General features: G+C 43.0%; 1 protein-coding gene across 1 annotated transcript in view; it reads left to right on the plus strand.

Annotated features, from left to right (window-relative positions):
* Nucleotides 1-13107, plus strand: part of TTLL9 (tubulin tyrosine ligase like 9) — a 96249-nt gene that overhangs the window by 42950 nt on the left and 40192 nt on the right. The window contains exon 2 of the mRNA XM_069243371.1: nucleotides 715-761. Within this exon, the coding sequence (XP_069099472.1) occupies nucleotides 715-761 (47 nt within the window). The remainder of the gene's footprint in view (nucleotides 1-714; nucleotides 762-13107) is intronic.

The following is a 13107-nucleotide window of genomic DNA, read 5'->3' on the forward strand; positions in this document are numbered from 1 at the left end:
CAAACATGCAAATGTGTAGGTTTTCCCAATCTCCAAAGCGCATTCCAACTCTGGAACTACTGCTTAACGTTGTCTCCAACCCCAGTATGTAGATCTGTGGAAAGTAGCAATATATGGGAATAGTTAGAATTCAAACCCTACTGTATAGTAGGGTTTGAATTCTAGCATAATTAGAATTCTGACATAATCCGAATTCTAGCATAATCAGGGAGTCTATTATCAGAGCTATTATTTAATGAGATTTCTGCCTTAATTTATCGCTGCACTACATGGCAACAAAGGAACAAGTGAATATTTTTACAGGACAAGTAGGTTTATAAAGCAACTTTTCCCTTGGACAGGAAAATATGTCATTAAGCCCCACACCCCTGAATCATGCTTCCACTCTAGGAAGACAAATAGGATCTTTCATATCACACATTTCTCACATTTTAATGAGCTCTTTGATTTCCAATTTAGTGCTTTCTGTATAGAACATTCTCGGATGGTATTTTTTTGTGTTGTGTTGACCTCTGTGGAATGTTACCGTTCTCTCGCCTTGAATAAAGTGAATGTAATGACTCAGAAGCTAGTTTGAAATTATGTGGCTTCTTATCTGATTTTGGTAGGTTGTTCAGAATTGTTGCATGCATTCTTATCCTTAAGTCTTCTTGCAACCTTGGCATCACTATCTGGTTGACTGTATTTGTTTATTGTATGTCCTGTTCTCTACAGACCCAAGGTTACAAAGGGCCGTATGGATATCAGAAACCAAAGGAGCGGTGAGTCACTATAAATGCATTTCCTGACCTTCAAGTCTGGAACGGATATTAAAGTCTAGTTTTTGTTATTAAGCTCCAACTGTCCTGCTTTGAAAGAAGTCACTTTGCCAGGTTCTTTTTACCTCCCATAATTCTGTACATGTGGATGAGTTTTTCTACTGTTCCTTGTTGAGAAGATTTTGGCACATGTTGGGTAATGGATATTCCACTAAAGAACTATAAAATACAAGATTTGAATTTTTGTAAAAGATGTCCTATTGGTAATAGTACCCCCAGCAGGCTGTGAGTATCCACACTGTCTGGACCAAGGCTGCTGCCAACCATAAGTACACCAAACAAGGATGTCTGCTATTTTGATCTTTTCCCACATAAAGACGATTTCTTCAGTTTGACATCCTATGTTAATAGTGGTCATGTGTTCTTCTCCATTCTAAAGGCAACCGATTGGACATGTGTGAATAAATGATAGCTGCTTCTGTATTGAGTACACAGTTGGGATAGGCATAGCCTGTAAGCACAAAGGTATACCAGTGTTAAGGGAATATTCAAGAAAAGTAGAGGCAAGTTAAAGGCTGAATGTAAACAAAGGGAACTAGTATTAAAAATTGCCAAGTAATCAGTAAAGAGAAAACACATTAAGCAAAGTGAGTACCTTGGAATTTAACTAACTCTCATGTCCTTTTTCTTTAACTGTGTTTTGGTGATACTTTAGATGAAATAATTTTGCAGGCTTTTATTTGCCGTTACACGTCATTCTATTTTTTTCTTAGCTTTTTAGATGGAGCCTGTGACAGCACATGCGCAGCATGCACTCCTGATTGTGATATGTATTGCTTATTATTCGTTGGCTTCTTTGCCACTCTTCTTTACTGCCCCCAGTTGGCCATAGCAGGCCAAGTGTCACTTCCTTTCCTTTCAGCGGAGCATGGACCAAGCACAGATTGATCGATTGATTCTTCTTAATTAGTGCCCATCTGCTGCTCCAGTTGTGACTAAGGTACTCTTTATTCTTCCCCTCAGCCCTCCCATTCCCCATACCCCTTGTCCCAGATTCTGTTATTGCTGCTGTCTCCCCCTACCACTCATCACAGGTGTTGTTTTCCCCACTGCAGTCGATGCTGCTCCTCCCCTCCTCCCCTGTGCTTCCCTTGTTTTGCTTCCCCACACCTCACACTTTTTAAAAAACATATTGCACAGCGGCATGGCTTTAAAAAAAAGCTATTACGTGGTCAAGCTGGCTGCATTGCCGCTTTTTGCTTAATTTTGGGCAATTTTGCACAGAGGTTCGCACTTCTGTGCAACATGTGTAAAAAAAAAAAAAACATTGACAAAAAAAAGAGAGATCTTTTCATGGGCAAGACCTATTGGCTTTGCCAATGCTTGCTTCTTTTGACACTCATTCACTTAGATGACAGACTTAATTCCCCTCCCCTCTCTTTTTCCTTCGCACCAACTGCTTTGCTCCCCAGCGTGCCATCTCCTCATGAACTTTCATAGCAATGCGGTGGACTCACGCTAGAAATGAAAGAAATACTCTGTGGCTGGCCTCATATTTAGCTTGCTAGAGACTAATTTAGGGCGATATCAAGGGCGTAGCGAAGGCTTCTGCAGGCCCTACAGCACAATGCAGGGGGTTATTTTAAACTCAAAATAGTTGTAGTGGGAACGGTAGTGTGGTGTAATATGACGTTCCTGGAATTTTTGACTTACAGGGCATCACCGAGATATACTTTATTATGTAATCAATAAACCGAGCTTGCATCTGTAGAGATAGTTATGCAGCTGCATTCTCTGTTCAGGAGTAACACATATATGCAAACAGATTCGATTAAGACAGGAGACTCCCAATTTTTTAAAGCTAAAAACGTCTTCCTTTTAGCAGGCTCCCCACTGAAATTGCCTTTGCTCCATTGTAAGTTAATGGGCAAACTACAGTCCCCCGACTTAGTTTCAAAATCTAGATTTTTATTTCAAAATGTTGGCACGTATAATAGCATTAAAAGGCAAAATACTCAGAGTTCTAAAGAGTAAGCATACATTATATACCAGACCTAAAACCATGAAAGACAACGAGTAAAGTGCTTGCAGACCAAATGCAGGTATGCCAAGTTACTGTATTAATATTAATTGCGCTTCAACCATAATTATGATACTATGTTGCGAGTGACAGTATTTACATGGTGCCTAACACCATGCGGGCTGGGGTGGGGGGGGGGAGATGGAGGGGCAGGGGGTTCTTGACGCTAGTCTAAAATACTGCCTACCTAAAGCAGCATCAGTTTTTTCTCCAAGCTTAACATAGTTGGTAAAAGCCTGCCGTCTATATTTAGGGAGTTCCAAAGTAGGGGCTGCTGAACTGATAAGGAACGACCACCAGCAGCATTGAGGTTCTGTTTTGAGACCAGTCACTTAAATTGGATTGTGTTGGCTGCTTAGAACTGAAAACCTGCTGATGGATTTTAGAAGCCAGGAAGCTTGAAACCTGTTAATAGAGATACTTGCATAGGATGTACATTACCCAAAATGTAATATGATGTGTAACTGGGAGCCAGTGCAGGGTCCGGTGGTGTGTGATTCCCTCAAAGTCAAAGGAATCTCTGAGACTGGTCAAGAATTAGATTGGATATCTAGCCGCGAAGCTTGAGCTTGTCTTTGTGGGTTACAAAATGTGCCTAATTAATGGAAAGAAACTATGGGCCAGATGTATCAAGCTTTTCTGCATTCGCCAACGGTGCGAATTGCAAAATTCGGCCGTTTGCGAATGCAAAAATGCCTTTCAGAATGTTTGAAAGGCATTCGCAGTGCAATTTTAGGGAATCGCTAAAATAGCGATTCCTTAAAATTGCGACCCCGTTTAGAGAATCGCAAATTGCGATTCTCTAAATAGGAAATCGCAAATAAGGAATCCTTAATTGCGATTTCTTAAGCACATGTATCAAGCGTTTCCTAAATGTGAATTGGGCATTTAGGAAATGCAATTACCACCAACAAAAGTTTGGTGGTAACCATGTGCAAATTTTAAAAATGCATTTTAAATACATTTTTTAAATTGACATGTTCGTAAAAATATTTTTGGGGTGCAGCAGAGGGGGCCTTAGGCCCCCAGCACCCTGGGATTTGCATTTCCTAAATTGCTAATTCCTAACTGGAATTCGCAATTTAGGAAATGCAAAACCATTTGCAGCAGGCCCATAGGTGCAAATGGAGTTGGATTCTCTATTTGCGATTCGGTAATAGCATTTGCGAATTTTAAGAAATCGCTATTACCGAATCGCAAAAATCATACATACCATTTTGCATTTCTTAAATAGCGATTTCTTAAAATTCGCTATTTAAGAAATGCAATTTGGTTTTTTGATACATCTGGCCCTATATTACGTGCTAACTTAAGCAGAGCACCGGATTTACTCACAAGGGACCCAAGTCCAAATGACACCTAATGTAACTAAAAGGGGTCCTCTTGCCATAGATATAGTTTGGGCTTTCAGTTGAAGTCAGATGTGTGGTACAAATTTTATTGAGGATGAGAAGAGGTATAGGATGGTATAACACTTCCTGTGGACAGTGAATTTCAGTAGAGTGTCAGCAGATTATCACAGGTAAACATGGGATCAAAGTGTGCTTTTATCCATACCTTTTAGGGTGTTGTGTAAGGAAACTTTCTACAAAAAAAAAAAAAAAGAAGTCTACCTTTTAAAAATGTGTGGTGGTAGTAGATTTCCCTGGTGCGAACATCAGTCTGGATCTCATAAAGATGCGAAACAGACTGTTCTTTGGAAACTCTCTCTAAACGGTCCCCAAATAATTTAGCTCAGGTTCAGCAGGTGAGATCTAGAAGGTTCTTCTGGACGTCACTCCTTGCTTACGGGTTTGGGGCAACAGGTAACTAACTAGTAGTTGTGGACCTAACCTATGGAAGGATAATATTGACACATTTAGTTCATGGGGTCCCTTCACAACTGAGGCATGGACATGGTGTCTTGTAAATGGAGGGAAAGAGTGGAGGGTTAGTTAGATGTGCAGTCTAATGAACTTTGGTTGAAGGTGCCACGCCCATCACGAGACCATACCTTTTTTCTAAGAGGATTTTGTTTTTCTTATGGCTTGCAAATAAACCTTTGAGGGAGAAATTAAAAAAAAAAAGTGAGTGCAGGATTACTAGGTTTTTGTTCATAGAGTCCCTTCTAATACACCAGTCCTCTGTGGGTCAGACCAGGCTACAGATGAAAAAAGATCCTCAGAATGGATACATTTATGGTGCAAATAAATAAACTTCGAGTCAGTATGGAAGTGTCACTTAGACATACCTGTTGCATGTGTAGTAGTATGTGAAAACTGTCATTGACATCCGATTGGCTGTCCTGTGTCAAATTGCCTTCCACAGGCCCATTGATTTTCTGCATGCTGAGCTGAAGCATTGCTGGAGTCCTAAATCTTTGGATGGGATTTGAATACTACTGGTACGCCTCTCTGGGAAATCTGCGTGTCCGTGAAGGTGCTGGGTGCGGCAAGTGTTGTGTGGCTGGTGCTCATACTGTTCGGTTATAGGTGGACCCATCAATGTTCTTAGTTGGAAGGCCTTCTTGTCTCTCAGAACACTAGGTGCTGCAGTGGAAGGAGCCCATTCCAATGATCTAGGACTACAGTATGGTAGAAAGGTGGATCATGTTTTGACGCTCCCATTGGCTGTTCTTGTGAGTAATGCCAAGACAGCAGTTGCAGCCTTTCATCTTGAGTGTTTTGACAAAATGTTTATAGATTATGTAGAACAAAATAATTGTTGAAATAAGCCAAAAGGATGCAATATACACTAAAAGTTGTGCTCCTTGGAATACTATGGTATAAGATGTGTGCACGATACTGTGTAGGAATAAAGGTTCCGAACAGGCCATGTAAGTCCAAGCCCTTGCAAATGGCATGTTGTCTGCTCACCTGGCTTAGATTGTGGCTGTCGGCAACAAGAGCTCTGGATCCCACGCAGTTGTCACCTGCGAGCAGGGGTGAGTGAGAAGTCCTGGAACAATGATTTTGTGTTCAGCCTCCACATACCCTACTACCAGATAGGGTTTGTGGATTCTACAGGCATAGTTTTTGTCTCCTCATGTCAGCAGGGACGGTAGGCCTGGGAATATCCTGCCCAGAGAGAACCAAGCACACGCGCAAAAGGGAGGGAAACTGTGCACTTTACGCATGTCAGTCTCTTAGGAGCAGCACCTCTCGTGGAACAAAAGAATAGAAAACTGCAAAAGCTATCCCTGAACCTCTAAAGAGACCACTGGCTCCAGTCCTCCGACACAACCTGTCAATATGGTGGGGCAAGAACTGAAAGGAACAAAACGGCAGGGCAGAGCAAAAGGCTATCCCTGCACTTCTAAAGAGACTGCTGTCTGCAGTACTTCCACACCCTAATGTCTGGCACAACACAAAAGCATCAGGAATGCTAGTAATGCACATTTTCTATTTGGCAGGCTACCTCCAACTTCCATTTTGTACATTATTTTTACATGGGAAGGCGTGAAGGACCGGTTTGCCAAAGACTGAACAGACAATTTACACAGGTGAGGCCAGTGGACCACTCGCCCTCTGCCCAAAATAGGAAAACGACCCCTATCACTGATTTTATTTCATCACTGACAAACAACAAAGTGTATGAAGGAATCAGTGAATTAATCTCAGCTACTGGTGATCGTTCAGGGTTGCATCCCAGGTCACTGCTTTGTGGGGTGCTTGTGTTCTCATCCCAAGGAGACCTGGTTTGGCAGTTCGGGCTGAACTGTCCAAAATGAAGCAGGACCAAAACGTATCGGTATATGGAGGGAATCTATCTAGATTGGCACAGTGGGGAAAAGCAATGGATTTGCATATGGTCCTAACCGACCGCCAGGGGCTGAGAGTAATTTACGCATTCCCTCTATCAGTTTGTTGTTGTTGCTGTATTTCAACGCTGCCACCACTCTCAGTCTAAGGCAATGTATCACACCAACAGAAATTAAGCTCACTATGGAAGGTACATACGGTGCCCTCCCCTGTACCACAGAACACTGTTCTGGGTCCTAAACCATAGCTACAGTGAACCACACCACACATGATATGATCGTCATGCACATCAAGGGTCAAGAGTACTCACTTGTGGGAAGCAGATGAAATTAACATAACCACCTCATCACTCTTAAGGCAAATGTCAGAACAGAGTTATTAGCCCTGATAAAAATCTAGCATTGGCGATGTCTCTAAAGTGCAAGTTGTAACTGTCAGGACACCTGATTCCCATTAATGTCTGAAGGGCACTTTAAAATAAACTATTCATGGTCTTCTACATTCCTTTGGTACCCAGACCTAAATTAAACTGTTTAATAAAGCTGAAGGCACCACCTTTCTTAGCCACTGCTATACCAACGAAGAGGCCATTTTCTTTTCAGAGCCTTTTTTAGATTGAGCGTAATCGACCTGGTGTATACTTATATTGTGGGTTCAAAGCAACTTCATTTGTTGGTTGCGGTGTCCTTTAAACATTCTTGCTCGCTAGTGGTCAGTTCTGCCTTTTTCTCCCTCCTTTTTCTGTTTTAGAGCAGTGACTAACTACTGTATTGTTCCGCTTTGGTTTCTTTATCTGTTGCTGTGACGGACTATTTTTGACATTTCTTTGGTGCTTCCCTTTCACTGTGGGTATTTTAGGCTGATAGCTGCCTGCGTTTTATTACAGTATTCCATCCCTCACTGACATTTGTTTTGGCTTTATTCCAGTGCTGTCCTCGTTTACCTTTGGCTCCTAAAATAAGCTTAATTTACTAAACAAACACCCGCCCATTTAGCTCACTGCTCACGAAATCCACAATATGCCCTTTCTGGTAAAATGTAGCTAAACCTAGAAGCAAAGATCTAAAACTTGCTTAGCCTCGCATCGCATCACAGAGTCTCTCTGTCCAGGGCCCCCCATTGCCAGCACGCACAGCATCTCACACGGGGCATTTCTTATCTCCATTATTGGGGCTATAAATCTTCTCGGGCTGGTCTGCTAATTTCATTAGAGCTTTGTTAAAATGCGAGGCAAAAATGCTTGCAGGACTTTTCTTTCTGTTAACATAGAAACACTGTCCTTGGCCGAAGGGTGAAATTCCCTTTCTGTTTTTATTCAGTACATTTTTCACTTTGTTTGCTTTGCCATCATTGTAGACGATTCAGCTTGCCTTCTGTATCCCTTGTTATTTGTTCTTTTCCCGTCTTCGGTTTTGCCAGCGGTGGGTGGCCAGGGTCAAACTTGGCTACATGGAGACTAGCTACTTTCAAGACAAGCCGATCTGTCTATGTATTGTGGAACTTCAAGCATAGGGTTCCACCCGAGCCCAGTGCCTTCCCAGTTACTAGCCCCACCAAAACGCCTTAACAAGCTGTAACTAGTTAGCTTGATAGTTCTCACTAAAATGCATGCGATAAAAAATATAAAAATATTACAATTAATAGAACTTTGTAACGTCGTCTTGCTGCCTTTCATTAGCCAAGCCACAGTGAGATTCCATGTAGAACTGCCTTCTTGTGTCACCTGCTGGACACCAGTTATATTAGCTGAGGTCTGAGAATCAAATGCTTGAATTTATCGCAGGCTCAGATTCACAAACACAGCAAAGAAAACTGAAGTCAGTCAAGATTGTGACTATCAAATGGGCAATTGCCCACAAAGACACACATAAGCTATGGCCAGTGGTCAAAGTCATTAAAAAAAGTATGGGAACTGTGATATGTGGGCAGGTTGAGTGAGTGTGGGGACTGGGTTTAAGGGGTGGCTAAAACATCAAAATGTTCTGTAACTTTTTTAGGTCTATCTCCTTGAGGAAAGTACATATAAAATAAAGCACAGCTTAAAGCCAAAATACATGCAAATTAAGTCAATCAGTGGGCAATCTGTAGTGTATGAAACCACTATTAGTTTATGCACTGCAGACGTCTGTGTCTGTAACCTGAGATCCACAGATTTGACTCCTGGCCGGAGCAGTGGAGAATAGTGACTTGTATATGTTTAGTGCTAACAGGCCCCAGTCTGTGACAGACAGCACTGTGAATGTTTAAGTAATTACTTTCAACTTGTATTACACACAGTATAAGACAGGGTGCTACAAAATGCACAAAACATTTTTAGATAAAAAGGTCCTTCCATAATATAGATTTTAGTAATACCCAGGCTGTACATAGTTCATCTTTAGGTCAAGCGTGCAAGGCGTGAGTTATAGATACCTTAGGACGCAAGTTATAGTTCTTGAAAGAACTCTAACTATAACTGCTGAATTTCTATGGTTTTCTACAAGTAAATTCAGAACCTAACTATAATGTCCCTGTAACCTTTGTTTTTTTTCAGTGAATTTCTATGGTTTTTTAATGTAAAGTAATTTTAATTACTATATGTTATTCCAAGCCCCGCCGCACACGGCCGTTGGTCTTGTAGCCAGGCCTTGCAGCCAAGCCCTGATAACCACCCAACCCCGCATCACACATGGCCTTTGGCTGTGCACAGTGCAGGTTGGCCACAGGGCCTGTCTCGGTCACTGGATGTGTGAGTGGGTGCATGAGTGTCTGAGTGGGTCTGAAAGTGGGTGTGTGACTCTGAGTGGGTGCATGAGTGTCTGAGTGGGTGTGTGAGGGGGTCCCTGAGTGCATGTATGAGTGAATGAATTAGTGTATGAATGAGTCTATGGTTTCTCTTTCAACTCTTTCCATAATCACGAATATATTGCAAATAACATGAATTTCACACATTCTGATGCAAAATTATATTAAACCTATAATTAGTCCCTAAAACACGCCTATATCACACCCCTGGGGCCAGGGTGCCTTCACCCTGACCCCTTATGCCACTTTCAATTTAAATGTTCACCCCCGGGGTCAGTGTCCCATGAAATAAAATGACGGTCGCAACTTTCTAGTCAAGTTGTGGTCAGACAATTGCAACTCTTCTTTTTGTACGCGTGTTTGTGAAAATTTGCGAATTTCGCAGCCAGAGATATACAAATGTATTTGCCCTCAAATATCTCCTAAACTACTGAACAGATTTACACTAAATAACAAAAAGCGCAATCGGCGTACCAGCAGCTAGCTTTCTGCCAAATTTGGTGTAATTCCTTCCAGTGGTTCTGGCTGTAGACTTGTTGACCGGTCCTATGGGAAATAATATGGGAAACGCAACATTTATTGAGCCCCCTTTTTCTCGCCCCGCTTGACGGATCACCCCAAAACTTCCCATGCGCAACAGGAATCACCGGGCCACTTTTTTGGAAAATTTCATGAAGATTCGTCAAAAGGTGCCAAAGATATAGGCAAGTCAAAAAACGCTTTCTACTGTCTCAGCAACAGTACTTCAGAAGAGGTACTCAAGCAAACAACTAATCATTTTTAGTGATGTCTAGACATACACTTTGTCCTTAGGTCTTCTGTTTCAGAGTCATCCTGTTTGAAGCAGGAGTCTTCATATTCTGTGCACTGAGTTGTTGCTACTGACTACCACCTTTAACCATCCAAACCTTAAGATTTTTTACATCTCAGGGAGGTCTGCTGTCATCATTCACATCTGTTAGGGCCTGTACTATTACATCAAACGCCCAGGATGGTTCTCTCTCTCTTTTACTGTATTTAATGTCCAGTATTAGACTCTCTGGTTCTGCTCAGGTGTCCATTTCCTTTTTCCATCTCCGAGTTTCAGGGGCTGTAATAGACTTCAGATTTCAGAATGTATTGTTTGGCTAATACTCGCCTCAAATCAGTGCTTAATTTGAGATTATGTTTTCCAGTTTTTTTGGGGGGGGCACCAACATATTATGGGGGGCTGACACTTATTTTTCTGCATCAGGCATTTTACTGCAAGCAAAATACAAATATGAGAACGATGGAGGAAGAGATAGAAAAGCGCACAAAGGGAGAAAGCAGAAAGCTGCAAGAGTGACTGAAGGGGCAGGGAGTGGATGTAAATGGAATAATAAAGAAGCCTGAGATAGCTTTAGGATTACGCCTCAGCATTCTGTGCTCGCACATTTAAGTTGGGAGCCGAGAGCTTTGGGCACTGGCACATTTTAGTTTACAAATGAAGCACTGCCTAAATAAATTAAATTGATGCTGTTTTCTTTTACTTTGGTCTGTGTATGAAGCCCAGTAGGTTTTTCTCTGGGTTCAGCAGAGTGGTTCTTTCTGTTACTTCTTCAATAATCGAGGTGGTCTTTTCACAATATTCAGCTATGATTAGGAAAGAACAAACCCTGCTCTCCATCGCTGAATCTTGGATATGAGTCTGGTGAGGTATGTTCATATAATATGTTGAATTACAATAGTTAAAATCTAGCATTTTTAGAAATCTTCGGTAATAACTCTGTAGCAACTTCCAGTCTTGCTCAGTTCTTTCTCTGTCAGTATCTCCTGCCGTTGTATTTTGTAAACTCACAGATTATCCTTTAGAAGCCTCAATAAGTGCCCAAGATAACATCTTAACCGCTTTCTCACTGATCCCCCGCATCACAATATTTGCAGAAGGGTCTAGGGTTTTCTTTCACACTATTCTTCCTATCATTGACAGGGTGTACGACCTCCAGAAGTTCATGGAACTTCTGAGGGCTATTGACGGCTTGAAGATATTACTGGTTGTGTTCTCATCTTCAGTGTGATATACCTGTATGCCTAAGTACCTGAATGCATGTTGTTCATATTTCAAAGTGTGATGGACTTGAGTTTCTTCATCAGGACTTTTTTTATTGGAAATATTCCGGGCTCTGACCAATTCACTCTGAGCCCTGATTTGTTCTTGAATCATTCCATCTTCTCAATCACTATGTGAAGTCCTTGATTGACATTCTCGCGATATCCAAGCGTTGGCAAATAACAATGTATTATTTGTGCTTCCCTGAATGGTGATACCATTATCTTTGCTCTTATAGCATAGTATGTTTGCCTGTGGTTCTCTGACCAATGCAAATATTGATTGTGACAAACAGAATCCATGCCTCGTGCTCCTGCCTATTTGTTATTTTTCTCCTTCTATGCAGCCCGCTCAGACGCTGGGTGCTGGTCTGGCATAAAATAGCTTCACCCATTTAGCCATCCTCTTATGCCCGGGTGTCTCTTTATCACAAAAACATAATTCCATCTAACAATATTGGAGACTATTTCAAAATCTATAGTTACCATACATGCTGCTGACGCAATGTCAGGACACTATCCTAAGCCATGGAATGGGCGTTGTTGAGCGCATGTATGGACGCACTCTGGTCTGAATAAATAGTATGAGGCAATATGTTCAGTACTGGAGTTTTATTGAGTATCTAAATCAAATCAAATCAAATCATTAACATTTATAAAGCGCGCTACTCACCTGTGCGGGTCTCAAGGCGCTAGGGGAACGGGGGGGGTTACTGCTGCTCGAATAGCCATGTTTTTAGGAGTCTCCGGAAAGCGGAGTGGTCCTGGGTGGTCCTGAGGCTGGTGGGGAGGGAGTTCCAGGTCTTGGCCACCAGGAAGGAGAAAGATCTCCCACCCGCCGTGGAGCGGCAGATGCGAGGGACGGCGGCGAGTGCGAGACCAGAGGAACGGAGGAGGCGGGTGGGGACGTAGAAGCTGAGGCGTCGGTTGAGGTATTCCGGTCCCTTGTTGTGGAGGGCTTTGTGTGCGTGGGTGAGAAGTCGAAAGGTGATCCTTTTGCTGACTGGGAGCCAGTGCAGGTGTCTCAGGTGTGCGGAGATGTGGCTGTTGCGGGGTACGTCGAGGATGAGGCGTGCCGATGCGTTTTGAATGCGTTGCAGGCGATTTTGGAGTTTGGCTGTGGTCCCGGCGTAGAGGGTGTTGCCGTAGTCCAGGCGGCTCGTGACGAGGGCGTGGGTCACGGTTTTTCTAGTGTCGGCGGGGATCCAGCGGAAGATCTTGCGGAGCATGCGGAGGGTGAGGAAGCAGGCGGAGGACACGGCGTTGACTTGCTTGGTCATGGTTAGAAGAGGGTCCAAGATGAAGCCGAGGTTGCGAGCGTGGTCTGTGGGGGTCGGTGCGGTGCCGAGGGCCGTGGGCCACCAGGAGTCGTCCCAGGCGGACGGGGTGTTGCCGAGGATGAGGACTTCTGTTTTTTCAGAGTTCAGCTCTAGGCGGGTGAGTCTCATCCAATCTGCGACGTCCTTCATACCCTCTTGTAGGTTGGTCTTGGCGCTGGCGGGGTCCTTGGTGAGGGAGAGTATAAGTTGGGTGTTGTCGGCGTAGGAGGTGATGATGATGTCGTGCTTGCGAACGATGTTGGCGAGGGGGCTCATGTAGACATTGAAGAGTGTCGGGCTGAACGATGAGCCTTGAGGTACGCCGCAGATGATCTCGGTGGGTACTGAGCGAAACG

Source organism: Pleurodeles waltl, chromosome 7 (genome assembly GCF_031143425.1).
Source record: "Pleurodeles waltl isolate 20211129_DDA chromosome 7, aPleWal1.hap1.20221129, whole genome shotgun sequence".
NCBI classification, from domain to species: domain Eukaryota; kingdom Metazoa; phylum Chordata; class Amphibia; order Caudata; family Salamandridae; genus Pleurodeles; species Pleurodeles waltl.